We start from the raw sequence: 21290 nt of genomic DNA, 5'->3' as shown, positions 1-21290 counted from the left end.
ATATTATAAAATTGTTTTATTTTTAATTGAGGTAAAATTTTTAATATTTATATTGAAAATTTCACCTTAAATAAAAATAAGGTCAATTTATGATATAAATGTAAATTTAAATCTTATTTTATAAATAAATTTTGTGAGATTGAACGAGACGTATTTGATATTTATTATCTTGAATTAAGAGTGAATCTTGATGTTTATGTTATTGTATTTCCTTCTCCGCTGCTTGTCAAAATACCCATCACATTATGTCATGCGTGCTGTTCTCAGTTTTTTCTCTTTTTCAATTTCTTCTTCAAAGGATGGTCTAAATAACACTACAGTTTGTACAGAGAGTTTGAGTAATTTTCGTGACATACTAGATTCAATCATCGTCTTTATCATTGTAAAGAAAAACTGTTCTTGATTTCTAGGTTTTATATTTGAACATAACGTGAAAGCACCACTAAACTTTGCTGCTTAAAGATAGCGGTGTAAATACTTTTCACCCTTTCATCTGCAAGTGACTTTAAGAAATGAAATACGTACGGAGAGATATTAATAAACAATATACTGTGAAGAGAAAGAGAAAGAGAATTTTGAAAAACATGGTAAACACAATTGCGTTGTATCAATCCCAATAAAGGGAATTAGAAATAGAATAAAATGCAGTTCATATAATAATGCTAATTAGTAAAAGGTAAACTGAGTTAAACATGCATTGAATTCTTATATTTGACTACTTAGAAAGCGCATAATAAGACAAAGGTGAAAAAACAAAAAAACTGTGGTAGAGTTACCTCTGTGTTCTGTCTTCCAATAACTCGGACAAGCAGAAGGTGGGTATTATAATAACTCAACACTTGAAGCCATATCTAAAAAGCTGCACATCTGCTACTGAATCACTTGGATCTTAAAAAATAACGTGAGCAAATGTAACTATAACAAAGTAGGTTATTAGATGCATGAATTTATCACAAGTATATTCATGAAAGATGCTCGACTTCACTTCATCGTAAACGAATATCTATACAAAAAAATGACGTTATGAGCGAGCTTCTATAATCAACAAAAAGCAGTTTTGGAATTTCATTGCATGAATTTAAGGTTTCTTCTTCATAACTTGTCAGCACAGACCTATCTTTTAAGTTTATTTACTTGTTTTTTAGATTAGTTTTTTGTATATATATATATATATATATATATATATATATATATATATATATATATATTTCTTGTAATTTTTTATATATAGTCAATATTACACTATCTCTTTTTTTTTTATCAACAAAGAATAAAATAAATTAAATGTTCTATTAAATAGAACATTTGAGGGGTACTCTAACCTTTATACAAAAAAGCAGAACCTAAATAAATAGATGCAATAGCTTAGCATCATGACTCCATCAAAACAAGAGACCATTCAAAACTAAATGATCACAATTTGGAACAATTTTGTGATCCACAAAACAAAGGAGACAAAGAGTATGTTTACGTAAAACACAGACCCCTACCAAATTTCCGAATAGTATAATAATAGTATACATTAATCACACCACATTCTTCCTAATATCAATACTTTAAACGTTTGAACACGTTCTCCACCTCTTTTTTTCATATATTCCTTTATTTTCTACACGTGCATGCACCGATTAAATAGTTAAATCAATTTTTACTTTAGACCATGTCAAACTAAAAAAAATTAAGATTTTTGGGTGTGGTTTAAAAAATACTAAAGGTCACATTTTTGTATTTTTTTATATAGTTAATTATTTAGAAAACATTTTTTTTAAATATTGTCCTAAGAAAATATAGGTTAAACAATAAAACTATGACCTCATTTTCTAAAATAACAATGTGAAAAGTCTAAATTCAAATAAACCTAGATTTTTTATTGTTAGTTATATGTTGAGTTTAATTTGTGTTTAATATTGTGTACAAAGAAAATGTTGACTATTTGTTTTTAGTATTACATTAGAAAATATAGATAGTTATAGATAATATAAAACATTTTTAAAATTATGGGTAGTTTTAGCACATATTTAAAATTGTGGTAATTTATCTATAAATATTTTAAATTATCATATGGTTAGATAATAATTAAATTATTGTAAGATGTATTAATTATCCAATGAATCAAATATCTCAAGTCATAATCGAATTATAGTGCTTAACTATCGAAATTTTTTTTTTGTACTTATGATCCAACAATTGATATTATGGTTCTTCAATTAATTGTTCCTTTGTGAATACATGAAGGAACTCTTCTGAGTTTTCGATTCTATTCTAGATCGTCTCTATAAAGTCTTTTCAACCTCACCCTGGTGGCTTCCGCTTCCATTATGGATTCCTAAGTGATAGAATAGCTATAAGCTATGCATCTCATCCTGATGACTAAGAAATGATTTTCAAATATTCGTGGCTTTAGAAAAATAATGTTGCCTTTAAGTAAAGTTTACAACTACATGTTTCACAACTGAAAATTTGTAGTTGCCTTATTTTAAAGTTACAATTTTCTTATTTTAATCAATATTTTTAAGTTATTATCTAGCTAAAAAATGGCGTAGTGACAACCTTATGTCTATAAACTTGGTATAACTCAATAATCAATATTGGTATTTTTGTTTCAACAGATTTAGTATGATTTACTGTAGGCATGAAATTCAAAGCATAATTAACGAGAAGAAAAAAAAAATTAAAAACACGAAAATTAATGCAAATTTAATCATGTACACTTTCTTTGCATAAAAGAAGAGATTTACGGTGAAAATGAAGACCCAAATATGATTTATTATATATATATTTTTTAACTCAATAACTTGTACATAATAATAATAAAAAAAATTATATTTTTATAATTTTATAATTTTAAATAACAACTTCAATTTCATTTTAACCAAATTTTACTATTTACGTAAATTTATATCATATTTATTCTTAAAAACAAAAAATAGTCATCTAATTCATTAATTTTTTTATTTATTTATCTTATCAAATTATATATAAATTTTTACAAAATTTCATGTAAAATTTATTTAAATTCATAACTTTTTCCTTAATCCAATTAATCTCAACTTCACCTTTTTTTTTTCTTTTCAAATTCATTTAAATTCACTATTTCAAATTCATCTTCGATTCTAAACAAACTCTAAGTAAGTCGGGACTCTCCTCCCTCCTAGGAACAAATTTAGTGACGAGGGTTTTTGTTTCAATCATTTGGCTTGAGTACCATACGCAACTATTCTGTAACAAGAAACAGGTTTTAAGTTTAAGAAACATGCATCTGGTATTCACTCATAGCATTAAGCTTCGTCTTTTTTTTCTATCAACTTTTAGAAGATCCCATCTTAATTTGTAACCTGATAAAAGTAGTGCATGCATTTTGGCACAGTCGCACGCATGAGATACCCATTGGTACAGAATAGCAGAGTTAAGTATGGGCTAAATCAGATTAATCCCAATCAGAAACTGGAAGATTCCACGTACCTTATTACCAAAGTGTGAGGCTTATCTTTAAACCTAATTCTTAGTAGCAGAGTTATTAAGAGATTAATTTGGTCAATGGGAATCACATGCTATGTCAAGTTGCACTATCAAATGGAATGGTTATTAATACCTCATTAACTCAAAGTGCATCGCACGCTATATATGTAAAAGCTGAGCGTCAAAGTAATATGCCTCTTCTGCATCAGCAAAAACCAAGTGTTTTTTGAGGCATAGGTCAAGACTTCCTTTGGTTTATGAATAAAAGATGTCAACTTGACATATGTTGCTGGTCAAAAGAAAAAAATTGATGCTAAGATGAAATAAATAGATAATAAAGTGTGAAAAAAATGGTAAAAAAGTATAGTAAAGAGAAGAAATTACATAAAATAATCTAAAATTCAGCTAGAATTAATTATTTAGTTGAACGTTTATACTCAGCTTAAAATTATCTATATTTCATATTAAGTTATTTCAAAAGATTATTTTTATAAAGTAAGGATTTTACTGGTGGTCGCATATAGAAAAATAAAATATGATTACTATGTAATCTTTCATATTATATATAGAGAGAATTGAGTTAGAAAATAACAAAATAATTATTTTATTTTTTGGCTTAAATATACATTTGGTTCCTATTTTTGTTGATTTTATTCAATTTGGTCCCTATTTTCGTTTTATGTTCAATTAGGTCCTAATTTTCGTTAAATTGTGGTCAATTTGGTCCTTTTCACTAACGGTGTTTAAATAGTTAACGTTTTTGAACAGTACATGCCACGTGTCAGCTCCTGATTTTTTTGATTTTTTTTTTTAATTTTTTTTTTAATTTTTTTTTAATTTTTTTAAAATTTTTTAAATTTCAAAAAAAGTGTCCACGTGTCAAGTCACAATTGTGCCACGTGTCAATGCTAGTGCCACGTGTCAATTTCTGATAGTATTATTTTTTTTGTTCAATTTAGTCCCCATTCGTTATTTTTGTTCAATTCAGTCCCTATATTCGTTATTTTGTTTAATTTAGTCCTAAATTTTGTGAAAATAGAACCATTTAATTTTTAAAATTGACATTATTATTACTTATTTTTTAAATTTAATTATAAATTATAATATTTAATTATTAATTGAATATAATTGTTAGATTCAATTGTTAAATAGAATATAATTATTTAAATATTATTAAAATATAATTATTTAAATATTATTAAAATATAATTATTAAAATTTTAAAAATATATATTAACATTTGTGAAATTTACATTTAAATTTAAAGTATTTAATATTTTTATTGCATTTTATATATTAAAATCTAAAATATTTTATATGTAAATGTTAATTTTACAAATATTAGTTTATTTTTCTAAAATATTTTGAATATTTAAAATATTTTTATATATCAATTTTAAAAATATTTTAGAATATAAATATTAGAAAAGAAATTAATAATTATATTTTCATAATATTTTAAATAATTATATTCTATTTAAAAATTAAATATAAGAATTTATTCAATTTATAATTAAATTTAATAATTTATAATTGAATTTAAAAAATAATAAATTTAAAGATCAATTTTAGAAAAGATATTAATATAATTTGTATAAAAGATATTAAATTTAGTGTCAGACTAAATTGAACAAAAATAAGGAATATAAGAACTAAATTGAACAAAAATAATGAATATAGGGACTAAATTGAATAAAAAAAATAATAATATCACAAACTGACACGTGGCACAATTATGACTTGACACGTGGACCATTTTTTTGAAATTAAAAAAAAATTAAAAAAATTAAAAAAAAAGCAAAAAAAAATAAAATAAAAATCGAAAAAACCAGAAGCTGACACGTGGCATGTACTGTTCAAAAACGTTAACTATTTAAATACCGTTAGTGAAAAGGACCAAATTGACCACAATTTTGAGGATCTAATTGAACATAAAACGAAAATAGGGACCAAATTAAATAAAATCAACAAAAATAGAGACCAAATGTATATTTAAGCCTTATTTTTTTAATATTTATTTTATCAAATCAAATTTATGTTCGCTCTTCTTTGTTTCATTTGTTAATTTCATAACTGTTATTAATAGTACCATAATTATAAAAAATCTTCATTATCATTATTATCACAATAATTGTTATACCACTCTATCACATCAATTTTTTTTATACAACCCTTGCCACAATTACCATCATCTTATGTCGTCTTATTATTTGTTATATTACATACCATCATCCTTATTTCTAATATATTATTTTGGTACACATAGCATGTAATATGTTTGTTTCCCTTTTATATCCTATTATGCCATCTACTCTTATATTTTATCTTATTCTAATTAACTTCAAACAAGTCCTGGAAGATCGTTAACTTTAAGGTTACTATAAATAAATTAACCCACTTAATTAATTTACAGTGAACTATAAATCACTACTGACCTATGATTTTTTTAAGGCTGCTAAGTCAACTCAATTATTTGGCATTGACAGAAACGATAATGAGAAAATTTTCATATCCTAAAGTCAAAGTAAACTATGTTTAAAATTTACAAAGAATTCAAATGTAATAGAATTCACCAAAATCTAACTCTTCTTAACCCTCGGAATTAGATTACATATGTTTCATAATTTTCTTCATCAAAACCTTTTCAAAAATAAAGCAAAAAATTAAACAAATTTCTTTTTTAATTTCAAATTAATTTATTCAAGAATAGAAGTGTTTTTTTTAAAATAAATGTAAAATGTCTTCTACAAATTAATATATACAAAATTAATTTTAATTCATAAGAGAGAAAAAAAAACTTTTTTTCCCTGTAGAAATAGCTATTATGAGATTCTATGTCGCTCATTAATTATATAAATTAAGTTGTTGACTTGGATCCTCTCCAGACTATCAGTTCTCTCCAACCCCTCTATCCCTCTAATTCTTCATTATTATTTTTTTCACCATATGTTTTACTGTCTTTTTCTTTTCCGTGCGTTTTTATAATTTATTGGACTTTTTTTCTTGCATCTCCAAATGTTTATTCCTGCATCCTCATATGAAAAAGCTTCTCATGTTTCCTTTTTTTCAAATTAATTATCTTTGAATTGTACAATCTAGAAGTAAAAAATACTTCCAAAATACATAAATAGAAACTCAAGAAATTAGAAAGAATTAGAAAAAATAACTCGTGAATTGCATAATCCACAAGTCATTTTACTTTCAAATTACAAAGTTCAGAAAAGCAAAATGGGGTCTTTTTACATAGGGTTGAGTCATATGTCTCTCCAAAAAATTACTTTCGCAAAAGTCATTTGACTTCCAAATTACACAATAAAAAAAAACAAGTGGGAATTTCTTTTATACAGGGGTGGAGAAAGCAATATATAATGGTGCAGAAAGAAGCTACCAAATTTTTTTAGACTGGAGTGGCCCAAAGGAATCTGATTTGGATGGTTCCCACGGAAGCCCCTAATCGAGTCTAGTTAATTTGCAGTAACAATTGCTTCCTGCACTCCTCAAATTTCAAGTGCTCCCATCAAATATGTGAAGTATCAAAATTAATATTATGGGTTTTATAATCTACATTTAGTTTTGTTTTATCCTTTTCTTCTTTTTCCTCACTAGATAGTGCAGATGTGTGTGAGTTCTCCATTCACCCACCCTCACAAATTGTTCTATACCCTCAAATCAACATCCATTAAATTCTCTCCCAACAAAACACAAATTCAAGGAAAAGAATAAAAAAATACCCAAAAGGAGTTGCGGATGTAGAGAGATGGAGTTGCAGATGCAGATGCAGAGAGATCGAAATTGCAGAGAGAAATGGGTACGCGGAGACACTTTTAGAATTTGGTCTTTCTTCCTACACCTCCAAGCATTTCTTCTACACTTCCAAAATCTTTTTAAATTCCAAAAGAACCCTTTGATCACTTAAGAAAATCCACGGACATCACACCCCCCAAAATGACTTTCGGATGTCGACTTTCATAAGTCAAAATATATCACCGGAATTTGACTTCCGAAAATCAAAATGTTCACCGGAAGTCAACTTCCGAAAGTCAAAATTATCACCGGAAATCGACTTCCGAAAGTCAAAATATTCACCATCCGAAAGTCAAAATGTATCACCGGAAGTCAAAAATTATCACCAGAAGTCGACTTCGGAAAATCAAAAAATTAATTCTATTTTAAATGATTTTAATTCTTTTTAAAATTTATGTTTTCTAACTTTAATTTAATATAATTTTTTTAAAAACATTAAAAATATTAAAAATTTAAAAATTTAAAAATTTAAAAGAAAAATTACTTTAGATTTTTTTTTGTCTGTTTTTAGTTAAAGTTTTACTATTTTAATTTAAATTATTTTTCTATTTTATTTTTAATTTTATTTATTTTTTTGATATTACTATATTTAGTTTATTTATACATTTAATGTGTATAGTATTTTATATTTTATTTGAATTTTTTTAATTTTATTTAAAAATAAAATATTTAACTTTAATCATATTTTTAAAAAATTTCAATTATCTATTTTTTTATATTTTTAAATTTAAATTTATTTTAATATAATTTCTTAAAAATTTAATAAAAATAAAAAAGAATTAAAAATCATATTTAAAATAACATATATATATATATATATATATATATGTAAATAATGAAATTTTAAATTTAAAAAAAAAAACGAAAATATATATAGATATATATTTTCTTTTTGTTTTTTTTAATTTACAGTTTTATTATTTTAAAATCAATTTAAATATTAAATAAAATTAAATGAAGCAGAATAAATTTTTATTTGTTTTGTTTTTTTATTTAAAGTTTAATATTATTTTAATTTTACTTATTTTTATATTTATATTTATTTTACAGTATATTAAATAAAAATAAAATTATATATATAGATATTAATATAATTTTTATTTTTAAAATATATATTAAAAATATGAAAACATAAAAAATAAATAAAATAATATATAATAAACTAAAAAACAATTAAAAGTTAGAAAACATAAATTTCACAAAGAATTAAAAACATAAAAAATATAATTAATTTTTGGACTTTCGGAAGTCGACTTCCGGTGATAACTTTTGACTTCCGATGATACATTTTAATTTCTGGAAGTTGATTTTCGATGAACATTTTGACTTTCGGAAGTCGACTTCCGGTGAACATTTTGACTTCCGGAAGTCGACTTTCGGTGATACATTTTGATTTCCAAAATTCGACTTCCGGTGATATATTTTAACTTTCGAAAGTTATATATTTTGACTTTCAAAAATCGACATCAGTAAATAATTTTGAGGGTGTGGTGTTCGTAGGTTTCTTAAATGGTCAAATAATTTTTTGAGAATTTAAAAAAATTTTGAAGGTGTAAAAGAAATTTGGAGGTGAAAGAAGAAAGACCCTTAGAATGACCTTTCCGGAAAGCATATTTATGCGTTCTGATCTCTCATTTCGGAATCCACACCTATTTTGTAACCATGTCCCGGAACACATTTTCAACATTATCGGAATCCATTTTCCGGGAGAGTTATATATGTTCTACCTCAACAGTCTCACAACTTTCACATAAAACAATCAAGGATAAAAATAGAATTCCAAAAATATTGGCTGTATGTAGAAATTGATAGGGTGCAGCAAGCAATTGGTTTTGAAATTTATTCATCCTTACATAAATCAGTGACAACACTTTCTTCCCCTCTTTGAACTAATTTCTTTCCTGATTAAGATCACTGCAGCAATGCCCTTTATTCTTTAATTTCTCTCTTTCCCACCAACCAAAATGCCTGATATTTCCATGTGGAGAGTGAATGCCCTAAGGAAGTCCTTCAAATTACCACAACTGAACAATTTATTCCACGTAAACCGATGCAAATTTATTACAGCTTATTCTCCACTAGTTACGTGGGAGAACGTTCTACTTTTTGTCATGCAACTTTACATTAGCTTTCTACAAGTGTTTTAGTAAAATATTAAACTACATCACTTACAAAAAAACAAAAAGAACTACAAAAATTAAGAATTGAAAACCTAGAATGCTAGAACCAAAGACAAACCACTGTAATTCAGAGCAGAAACTAAAATTCAAACCACTAAACTATCACCATCCATCCATAAGTTTTCCTACCTACAAGCATGAGATGATAGTTTTCACAGCACTGCTTGTCATGATCTGGTATGACAAGTTTCCCTTCGTCACCTGTTCAAACTAGTCAATCCATTCACCAGCCATAGATGGGATTTTCTACCTGTGGCGGCAAAAGATGAAGGTCTTTACAGTGCTGTTTATCGTAGTCACGTGTCCCAGGTATTGCTCCTGTGCATAATCTCAGGAATTCATTCCCAGTGAGACAATAGTGAGCAAATGCTAAGCCTCCATCTACTAGTTCCGTCAGATTAGGCATTGAAACTGACTTGGGAACGAGCTTTCCTTTATCTAGGCTTGACTTTTCACCATTATTTTCCTTATTCAGGATGCTGTCAAGCTCAGAATATTCCATAAATCTTTGAGTAGCGGCCTCCCAAGAAAGTTGATATCTTTGCTCAGGTGTTAGAGGATAAGGCTCGTTTTCTAATGCTTCTTTTACTTTTGCCACAAAGTCTTCGGACGTCCTGTACGTCAAACAGTTGGGAAATGACCTGAAGAACTCGTTTGACGGATGATCAGCACAAACTACAAATTTTCCCATGGCAAGTGCCTCAGCTGTAGCAGTGCATAGCACATCGCTAATGCTAGGATTTATAAAAACTTTGTACCTACAAGAAGGATAAATAAATTGTGTCAAAACAGGAACAAATTTTATAAAAAACAAGTTTCAGATTGTCAGGGTATGTAAAGCATAAGAAAGAATCATGTGTAGGTGAATGTGCAGTATGCATGCATAAAAAATTGCATTTTCTGAACACAATCAATTGATTCAATTCACCTTAAAAAGGTAGGGGAGTAAAACATAGCACAGTTTCACGTTGTAATAGATGTGTAACTTCAAAATTTATTTTCACCATTTCATTTAGGGTATTTCACAACAAATTCTGGACTACTGTTGTGAATATATTTCACTATAAATTTCGGAGCTCAGTTTTCAGACTGTTCCTACCCGTGAAGAGAATCGTCTGCATGATCTCTTCCTTTTTGAAAGCTGAGATTCAAATCTAACTTCCTAGCTGCACTCTGAACTTCATTAGCATCCTCTCCATTTCCAAACACATCCAACTTGAAGCCATCAAGGTCAGCCTTATGTTTTGCTAATAAATCTATCAACTCCTTATATCCCTTTGCCCACACCATCTTTCCCAAGAAATACGCGCCTTTTGTAAAGGATTTCTGCCCAAGCTCCCTCTCTGTAGCAATTTTTTCTCCAATTTCCAAGAACTTCGGATTCACACCATGAACATTGCAAATTACAGACTTGGGTAAATCCTGAGTAGCAGCTGAGAGACGAAGAACCTGAGTATATAAAACAAAAAATTTAGCACATTTTCTCTTGTTTAATTCTTTTATGGTTAGAAATCCTTTTATCAACAAAAACACCAAAACCATCTAGTAATCTCCTGAGTTAGGTAGTGGCGGCCTAGACTTTTTTTAATTTTTCTTCTCCTTAAAGAAAAAGTCAGGTCAAACACAATTTTATAAAAAGCTTTAAAGTAACTTTTCCAAAATAAAGGAGTTTCTACTTTTAGAAAGAATGCCCAAGAAAAATACTAGGATGATAAATTACATACCTTGTGGCAGTATGCTCTAGTAACCCAGTTGTTTATGTGTTTCACAAAGAATGCCTGGAGTGCTCCATTTTTCTCCCTCTTGATATATTCCAAGTAATTTGTGTGAACAATACCAACAACATGGTTGAATTTGTCAGTCCAACGTTTGCCATGATGATACCAATTTAAATGTTCCGGCTCTTCCAGGATAGCAATGTCAGCATCCCTAGATGGTATAAATTGAGAAGTATCTCCAGCAGGTATTATACTCCGTCTTTCTTTTGAAAACTAAACATGAGAATGAAGAAATGTAAAACTTGACATAAGTGATATGAAACATAAAGGAATAATTCTATTGAAAACTTACCTTCCCAGGATAAAAAGAAATTTTGAAGTCTGCCTTAAAACCAATCCTTTCTTCAAGCCAGCTACGTATATAAACTTCCTGTTCTTCTGGTGAAGTAAAAGTAAGACTTCCGGGGTAAACAAGCTCTTGATCTGATTTACAAAGCCATGGAACCAACAGAGTGACCTTTTGCTTGGCAGATTGTGATAAATATGCAGCTCGAAATAGGGGGTTTACAGCTGTTCCTGTCATCCAAGGAAGACTAGCAGTTGTGACTATTGCGACATGTCTTTCACTTTCAGACGGATCATGCTTAGCATGGTCTGTCCAGAATCCACCTTCGTGACGGTGTCCCGTGCTTTGAAGGACGCTTGCTATTCGTAAATCCAATTCATCATTTATGTTTCCATTCCCAACAATAGAAGACTCTTCCCCAGATAGGGATTGCAGTAGAAAATGGTTTCTGCGTTTGCTATACAAACTTTCGACTATCTTGTCACATACGTCTGCAATGAAACCACTTGAACAAATCATCAAAATTGAATAGCAGATAAAGTGAAACATAAAACCATGAACTAGATAACTAACTTCAAAGAAAACAAAGATATTATCCAGTCTACTTAAAAACATTGATCTTGCACCAAATTTGAAAAAATTTAATTACTATAGTCACTGATCAGTGACCAAGCACTAAACAGTTTCACATGAGTATGCTGCGCTAATTTCAGTTTACTATAAGTAGCTCAGAACAGAAAACATTATCTGATTAAAGGACATTCATAACCTATTCATTTCCTATATAATTATATTCTCAATCCAGCTGTTGAAATATAACTATGTAGATCTTAAGTGACAAATGATGGAGAATTTAAACAATAATAGGTTTCAGATCAAATGGTTAATATTTCATTTGAAAATTATATAACACTGTACATTATAAGGAATTTTGGCAGAGACAAATAAGAAATTAATATTACACAAATTTATTCTCATAGAAACTCAGAAAATAGGATGGAAACAAGAGAGAAAGAATTAAAGGAACAGAACAGAAAGGAAGAATAGAATTCTCTCCAACCATTCAGGAAGGATCTCTCCTTTCATGTACACAAACTATCAAATTCACATAAGGAGTCCCTCCCCAAACCTTATTTCCCATATGAATTATTAAAAGGGTTGTTTGGGATTGCGTTTTGTGTACACACGTGTCTTGCTATTTATAAGGAAGTGGTAAACTGTCAAGAGATAAAATCAATAATTAATAGAGAAATATTTGAAAAATAATTACCTATTGGATGTAATAAAATCATATCATATTTCCTCATTTAATGTAATCAAGTCATATCTTTAACACTCCCCGCATATGTATCATATTAGTCAAGATTGTTACAAATGTGTCGACTTGATAGACTTGGTGAACATGTTAGCTAGTTGATTGTTCGAGCTTGTCACAAAGCTTCACACATCGATTTGGTGCAAGTGTGTGAAGATGACATGCAAAGGAGCTGGTGCACATTAAAGCAGTTGGCCATGAGTCACGAAGGGTAATGATTTCGTAAAAAGGGCAGCTCCAATCACGGTCAAAGGATGTGTACTGGAGAGCCAACAAAATTTCAAAGGGCGCAGCGGTTACTGGAGAGCAAATATTGCTTAAAGAGCGTTCTGACTGCCAAAAAGAAAAAATGGTCAAAGGGCACGGTGGTTGCAGGAGAGCAAACTGCTCAAAAGACACGGCAACTACCAAAGAGAAAAAAATTCTCAGAGTGTAGCGATTGTAGGAGCACAAATATGATTGGCAGCTGGTGGAGAGCAAAATTGCTTGGAGGGCACAATGGCTTCTGGAGTGCAAAAATGCTTAGATGGCGTGACAGCTGCTTGGGATTTAAAAATTGCTTGGAGAGCGTGGTTGCCGCTGGAAAGCATAAAATGCTTCAGCGGCTATTGCTTATCCAAGAGAGAACGTCAGAGACAAAGTCAAGTTCAATACGTTTAGGTCAAAAGTCATAGCCTAACATCATATTGATGACAAAACAATTCACAGATGGTACCACTCAGATACTTATATTGAAAGGATTTTGTAATTATGTGTTGTGTACACATGAGTATTCTCATTTATCATGAAGAAGAGACAGAAATTACAATAATAAGCAACAAAATCAATAATTTAAACTGAGAAATATTTGTTAAGAGATTTTCCAATTTGATGTAATCAAATCATATCCTATTTCCCTATTTAATGTAATAAATCATCTCTTTAACATTGTTCCTGCTAAAGCTGAAATGGATGCTTAAGTGAGAAACACTTATTGTAACACTCTTTTTCAGTCTCTTTTTGCTATTTGATCTCTATTATCAGTCAAAATCTGCCTCTCCTCATGGAAATATCCCTTATTTATATAGAGCAAACTTCACCTTTTCTCACGCCAGTTAGACAGTAACCCAACCATGATCAAGCCACTACAGTAATTGCCTCTGTTCCTTGTGGCATTAATATAGGAAGCAGTGCTAGTGGGTAAATCAGGTATGCGATATGTTGCTCCCTACTCGACTTCCTAGCGACTACTACTGCCAAGCACGGTGACCTAGTCAAATAGTATAATGCCTCGGCCCCTAACCAATAGCTGGGGCGATTTGCCTCCCTTATGAGGTAGGCCCATAACTGTTACATAAATGACGATGATTGTTTAAAAACATTGCCCTAGAGCCGAGGTATGGACCAAAGCCCGATGCTCAAAATTGCATCAGCAATGGAAGTGTGAAGCCTAAGAATGAGGCGCTTAACCTCACCCTAGGGCCGAGGTATTAACCACAGCCCCCGGCTCAAACTTGCATCAACGATGTGGAGCCTAAGAATGAGGCACTTTTACATCGCCCTCGGACCGAGGTGCGGACGAAACATGTATAACCAATCCCTTCCAATTAACTAACCAATTAGTCCAACAAAAGACTTAATGGATCAAATGAATAACATCCGACTTTATTCAATACTCACCATATTTCCTATCAATTGATGTGTTTTTGTGATAAATCAAAAGTGAATAACTAGAATGAGTATTTTGAAAATCTGAAATTGGATTAGAAGTATACCTCATGTAAATCATGCTAATAAAAATCTCACTAATGAATCTTTCTACTCATTACATTATATTAAAAATTAGTGTAAAATATAATGACAAATGAACATATCTTAAATCGTGATCACAAATTTGTTGTATCTTGAATTTTATTATTTTCAGTGCATGATAAAGTTGACAACTAAGCACTTGACAATCATATTGATTACAATCATTTTCAACAAGAAATTATTTGATGGTTTGGGAAACAATTTTTCATCTTTTGAACAATAATATTCATCTACTAACTAACTAATTATCTGCATGATCCCCACATAGTTGCATGAAATATGTGACGAGTTAATCACACACACTGTTAAATAACTAAGGGATGAGGCAGCTAACAAATACATCAGAAGTCGACCCCTTCCCACTTACCAATCACAACAAGAATAATGCAGCAGTATAGCATAGCAATGCAAATTCCAAAAAGAAGAGTAGAAAAAGGACATGGGGAATTATTGTGGCAGGAAAACATTACATCGGTTTCTTTCATTTACCTACTTTACCAGATACATGAAAAAGAATGCTTATACTAACCATTCATTGTTTAAGATTTCAGGAAAGAAGGAGAAACCAACTAGGTGATTTATAAACACAAGAAAGTAGAAACAAAAAAGTCACTTTCCATTGAAAGTGAAAATGTTTCTACCAAAGTTTACTGATTAGGAAAAAGCAGAACATAAACTTCCAGTAAGATGTATAAAGTGGAAATCCCAAGTAATTGTGCATAACTATGTACCTCTTTTCACTCCAAGATGGTCCAAAAATGGCCCAGACTGTTTTACAAAGTAGGCAAGAAGTTCGGGTACATCCAATGGTGGCACTTCCTATGAAAGATGTATGAAAATGTTAACCATAGTTTATGATTCAAATCAAGGCCACAAGTTCAGAGCAGACAAGAATCAGAACTCAGGAATGTTAATGACACGTGTTGAACACATCCATAGCATAGATGTCAGTGTGATGCTTAAGTGACTTAGCCCATATTTCTTTAGTATCATATATCCAATCTTCTCCTAACAGATTGCCCTAATTTCTAAATTAAACATTAATGTTAGTTTGAAATGGAATAGAAAAAAATGTCTATGCCAACTAACTGAAAGAAATATTTTTTGATATCCAGCTAAATAAAATCAAAATAGTGGAACTTAATGCCCAGAGGCGCAACCTAAGGATCCATGGACCGGTGTTTGATCGTATTCAACAATATATATGCATAGTGATCCATTGAAAGTTAGATTAGAACCTTCAAATGACCAGTCACATACAATTTCTTCTTGTTAATTTACAAAAAATTACAAAATATTTGCCCAGACATATTTATGTGAACAAAAGAACCAAAACATACAACGAACAAACCTTTGACTCCTCAGGTTCCTTGCACATTGATTTCTGCAAGAAAGTCAAGACATGAACATGTAAGCTCTCATAACAAAAGCTCTTCACAAAATTTGCTCAATTGCCCAAAAAATACAAGCCAGCAATCACAACAGCAGTTAAAAAAACAAAATCTCCCGAATCCTCATAAAGAACATTTAGGTAGAAACCACATACATGAGCCGAGCACATGACTCTCTAAAACTAAACAAATAAACCTGTCAACACACATCTCAACCAACAAATGGCTTGACCTCAATACTGTTGCACTCGTGCCCGAAATATGGCTCTTACAATAATCATTTCAAACTCCTTCTTAATTTCCTTAAATGTATCATTAAAGTTATTAAAACATCCAGTAGTACTAGTAACAGGAACCAAACACATCAGTTATCAGTTCAGAAAGTAATTTTTAAACTGTCATAACAAAAAACGGTTTTTAACAGGTAAAAACAAATAATCTTCCTCCAAGTTCTAACTGTAACATCAATAATCCATCTGCATAGATGATTTTCATTAACAAATGCAGTGGTACAGCCAAGCAAGTTCTTCCGCCAAAGAAACAATGACTTAAAGTTAGCCACAACCAGAGACCCTACCCAAAACACACAGAACCCTACAATTAACAAGAAACCGAGTAAATTACTAAAAGAGAAAGAAGCACAGACCAACCCAGACTTCACTTTCTCCACGAATTCACTGTTCTTGAAAGCCTCGAAAGAAGAACCGCGCTTCTCAAACTCCTTGAGCCTGATCTTCAATGCACGAATCGGTTCCCAGTCCTTCGATTCACCCTCGCCTTCGCTTTTCCACTCCTCCCAGAAACTCAACCTCCTTCCCCTCTTCTCGAAATCCAGAATCCCATCTTCCTCCGCTGACACAATAGCCTTCTTTATCGCGGAAAGGTCGATTCGAATCCGCGTCCTCGGGCGCCATTTCTCCAGAACCCTCTTGCTGAAATCGGGTGAGGAATAAGCGCGTCGAATCTCCGACAGCTTCGGGCGCAGACTCTTGACGAACTCGATCTCCCTCGGCGGCGGAGAGCGCATGGCCGGAACCGAGAACGGCGGCGTGGCGGAATTGAAGAAGTTCTCGAGCTCGCGGTCGAACGACGTGGCTAGGTCTTTGAACGAGTTCGCTCGGTCACGCATGAGTTGAATATCAGCGTCCGCCGAGTCTCGAACCTCGCGCCAGCCCTTCGACAGGAAGGAGAAGGCGTTCGATGAGGTCGGAGTATGCGGATGCGTCGCCATGGATCAACTCCGACACCAGTGCGTTGTTTCTAAGAGTGTATGCAACGCGGAAGAATAACGAATTGTGTCTCCTTTCGTAAGAGCCACAAACGAAGATGGAGGGAGGGAGCAACCAAGTTTTAACGGTCAAGATTTTCGGAGAGTTCCCAAATTTTCTCGAAGCTTGGTCATGCCACGTAGGATGCACAACGGATTACATGGTGTCGTGGAAAGATCACGTGCTGTGCTGATGTGTCAAAATATGGTTGGCCCACGTCCCGTCTCTGTGATTATGGGATGTGGATTCGAGGAAGAATATTCGACCCGCCTAGAGAAAATATGCTTGTTAAATACTAAATCAAAACTATACTATCATACCAAAATATATATTCTATTGTTTTTAGAAACCCCGTGCGCTTAAGAGTCCTAGTATAAAACAAAAAAAAAAAAAAACCATAAAAATGATTTCTTTTATCTCAACTTTTCTTAATGTTCCAAATAATACAGTTGGCATTCTGTATCCCATTTTCTCTTCCTCTCTCCCATAAGTTCTTCCAAGAATGACAGTAGCAACTTAGCCAACGTAGGTTGGCGCCAAATAACTATGAATTCTTATAATTGTGGCTCTAAAATGGAAATACCAGAAGTTAACATAATTTGTTGAATTATGGATTTATTATAGCTCCCGTTATTTTAAAAATTAGTTTATAATATAGGTAGACATAAATCTCATTTTAAATTAAATTTAAATTACACTATAACTTAAGATAATAAAGATAATATAAAATGATTGATCAGAAATACCAATACTTTAATTTATGAAAGTTGTAATAAAATGTACTGTAAAAAGTTTTTGACACCACTGGTTAACTGGATTCAAACGTTAATAATTAATGTTGGAATGTAAATGCAATTGTTTGAAACTCATTATTTAAGCAGTTGATGATAATGCGACAAAGAAGTGATGGTTTTTATGACAAGCAATTGACACTAACAGCAACGGTGTGGAAGCACGCAAAAAAGAACCATCGAAGAAGACTCCTTCTTTTTTTCTCTCTCTATCTCTGTAGCCGGTGAGCAAACAAATAACCACCGATTCAACTATTCATGACATGGGGACCAAGGACAACATTTTTGTGCTAGTGCTTGGATCCTTCACGGTAGTTAGTACTAAACTTCGTTTTCTCACGAGTATTTTAGTTTGACTCCAATGTTGGGTATTCCAGCCCATAACCATTTATTTGCATCACACATCATGTGTGTGGTTTGGATGCTCCCACTGTCTGGTTGCTGGTTGTTGTGTGGGTTATTAGGAATGTGAACCCACTATGTTTTGTCCCATTGTGTTTCTTATTTTTTTCGTTTGGCGCACCTTCCATCACGCCACACGCGGCTCACCATTATAGTCTTTCCTCTTCTTTTCCTAAATCCTAATGTTTCGCTTACCTTATGAAAATTAGATATATGCATGCACCGTGTCTGCGGTTGGAATAGTGATTTGGGGTTGCTCAACTGAAGGCCCATTCAAATACGTCTCTGGCTAAGCTACGTTTTCGGCCCAATATTTGGGACTACTCTTGGAAATCTAACCCACATATGATCGAAATCGATTCCATAATTTTACTCTTTTTATACAAATAAACCCATATTTTTAATTAAGTAATACGAAAACTGGGACCTTAATCGTCTAAAGAATTGTTTCCCTAATAAATCCATATTTTTTATTACACATAAAAAATCTTTCATATCTTTATTTCTGTATTCTGTAAATGAAATTTGGGAAAGTTTACTTACGTAATTTAAAAAATAAATAAAAAATAGGTCTATTTAATAAAAAAATGGCCATCCTTAGAGTAGCTACCGTAAATTTAAGAAAGAAATCCTATAATATAAATTTAAAATTCTAGATCGTGATTGAGATAGTGAGTCATAAAAATAAATAGTTTAGTATAAACTTTTACATTGTAACAAAAAGTATAATTCAAGATAAAAATAAAATAAAATAAATATATCATGTCATTACTTTTTGCAATAAATATGAACTTACAGAGATACCAAACGACGTCCAGCAAAATTTAAATCACCAAATAAGAAAATACATCCTAGTCACTATAAAAATTATATAAATACATAATATATATAAAATAATCTCTTTTCATAAACTAAAAAAACAATTAATGTAGTTGGACTCTTAATTATTATCAGGATAATAAATTAACTACCATTAGTAACGAATTAAAAAAAATTGCTTAAATATATTAATAAAATTTTTATTTGCAATAAGTAATTCATAATTTTGAACATCCGTGTGGAATGTTGCTAATTGTCATCATTTTGTGGGCTATTACTTGCCCACTATATGTTTGTCCCACCGTGTTTCTTTTATTTTCCGTTTGGGACCAGATTCAATTAGGCTATGTTATAGACTTATAGTGTATAGTTTCTTCTGACATTTCCTTTCCATAGTTTTAACGTTCACTTTCATAAGTTTCTTTAATTTTGAAATGCACATGTCTAAATATAATTTTCTTATTTTTAATTACAAATCAAATCAAAAATAGATTTGTATTTAAGTTTGTTTGATCTGAAATATAATTTTTATATTTAAAATTGTGCATTTCAAAATTACTTATCTTATGTATGTTCTAGGGGTACAAAATTTAAATTCTAAATTAATTAAGAATTTACTCAGATGCAGAAAGAAATTTATGGAAATGCGTGCCCCTTTTTTCCCTTCAAAGTCCAAATAGGGCCCGACAAATTATCCACGCCCAGACTTCTAAAACTGAGCAGGGTGCTTCTCCTGCAGCCCACGTTTTTCTTTATGCACCTCCAAATTTTTTCTTTTTTCTATGTTACCCTCTTAACAATAACAAACTGGATAACATAATTTAGGAAAAGTTACTACATCAAAACACCCGGGAGATGCGGGTTAATTGTTTTGAGAGATTTAGTTGTAAGGTCTTAAAATCTTTGTGTCGAATTTTCAAATCTGGTATACACTCACAAAAATCGAATTTCATAATTGAATGCTTAAAAAAATTTTGCCGCTTCGTTGTTGATATGTTATGCACCACCATGATCAATGTCACCAAAGAGTTCAAATTCCCTTCACTTGTCCTTTTCACTTCTGCTATTGCTTTTATTGGTTTGATGCTTTATTTCCACACACTAAAGGAAGAGGGAAACACCGAGTGGGTCATGCCTAGTTATGCGAAGCCACTCCCAACACAGAATTTTCCTACCATATCGCTAAGGAATCAGTGGGGGAAGTTTTCACTGGCCTACGAGAGGGGCCTAAAGATAGTCGATGGCTTCATAATAAATTTATATGTTCATCGAATTTTGAAATTATTTTATTTACCAGATTTTAAAACCTGATTATGGGTAATTTTTTTTCAATGGATTTCGAAATCCAGTTAAATGTTATTAAACGTCGGATGTGAAATTTATTTTTTGTGAGTGTTCATTAGATTTGGAAACTTATTTCGAAATTTGACAACTACACCCCTCAAGAAAATTAACTTAATTTTTTGCTTTGGTTCACATCACATTTTCCAAATAATTTTATACGATTAGATTTTCTGGATTATGTTATCCGGCTTTTTATTATAAAGAGGGTAAAATGGGGAAAAATGGAAACGTTTGGAGTTACAAAAAGAAAAACATGGGTGTGCCCAACTAAACATAAAAATATATTCTTTTTTTTTCTTTCTTCCTACACCTCCAAAAATTTCTTTTGCACCTCTAAAAATTTTAAAAATACTCTCTGACTATTTGAACAAAACCCACATAGATCATACTACAAAGTTGTTTTCGGATGTCTATTTCTGATCAAAGATTCTTTTGAAAATTGACATCCGGTTAAAATTTTTTACTTTTAGATAAAAAATATATATATATATTGAAAATCGATTTTCTGCAATATATTTTTACTTTTGAAAATTGATATCTGAAAATAATTTTGGGGTGTAATATCCGTTACTCTACTTAAATAATCTAATGATATTTTTGGGATTTAAAAAGGTTTTAAAGGGAAGAAATTTTGGAAATGCAGGAAGAAAACGCTTTCTTTA

The 21290-nt window shown here is 30.9% G+C and overlaps 1 protein-coding gene across 1 annotated transcript; it reads right to left on the bottom strand.

Annotated features, from left to right (window-relative positions):
• Positions 1-9278: 9278 nt before the first annotated feature.
• On the bottom strand, positions 9279-17328 carry DGD1 (UDP-Glycosyltransferase superfamily protein). Its single transcript, XM_028057407.2, has 7 exons — positions 16651-17328; positions 15965-15997; positions 15345-15432; positions 11514-11998; positions 11168-11434; positions 10543-10892; positions 9279-10201 (listed from the first exon to the last, which is right to left on the bottom strand). The coding sequence occupies exons 1-7, from the start codon at positions 17233-17235 to the stop codon at positions 9667-9669; spliced, it is 2343 nt and encodes a 780-aa protein (XP_027913208.1). The 5' UTR covers positions 17236-17328; the 3' UTR covers positions 9279-9666.
• Positions 17329-21290: the final 3962 nt, after the last annotated feature.

This window comes from Vigna unguiculata, chromosome 1 (genome assembly GCF_037176805.1).
Source record: "Vigna unguiculata cultivar grain cowpea cultivar isolate G323 ecotype 2 chromosome 1, ASM3717680v1, whole genome shotgun sequence".
NCBI classification, from domain to species: domain Eukaryota; kingdom Viridiplantae; phylum Streptophyta; class Magnoliopsida; order Fabales; family Fabaceae; genus Vigna; species Vigna unguiculata.
The sequence above is the reverse complement of the archived record's forward strand: the minus strand, read 5'-3'. Positions and strand labels throughout refer to the sequence as shown.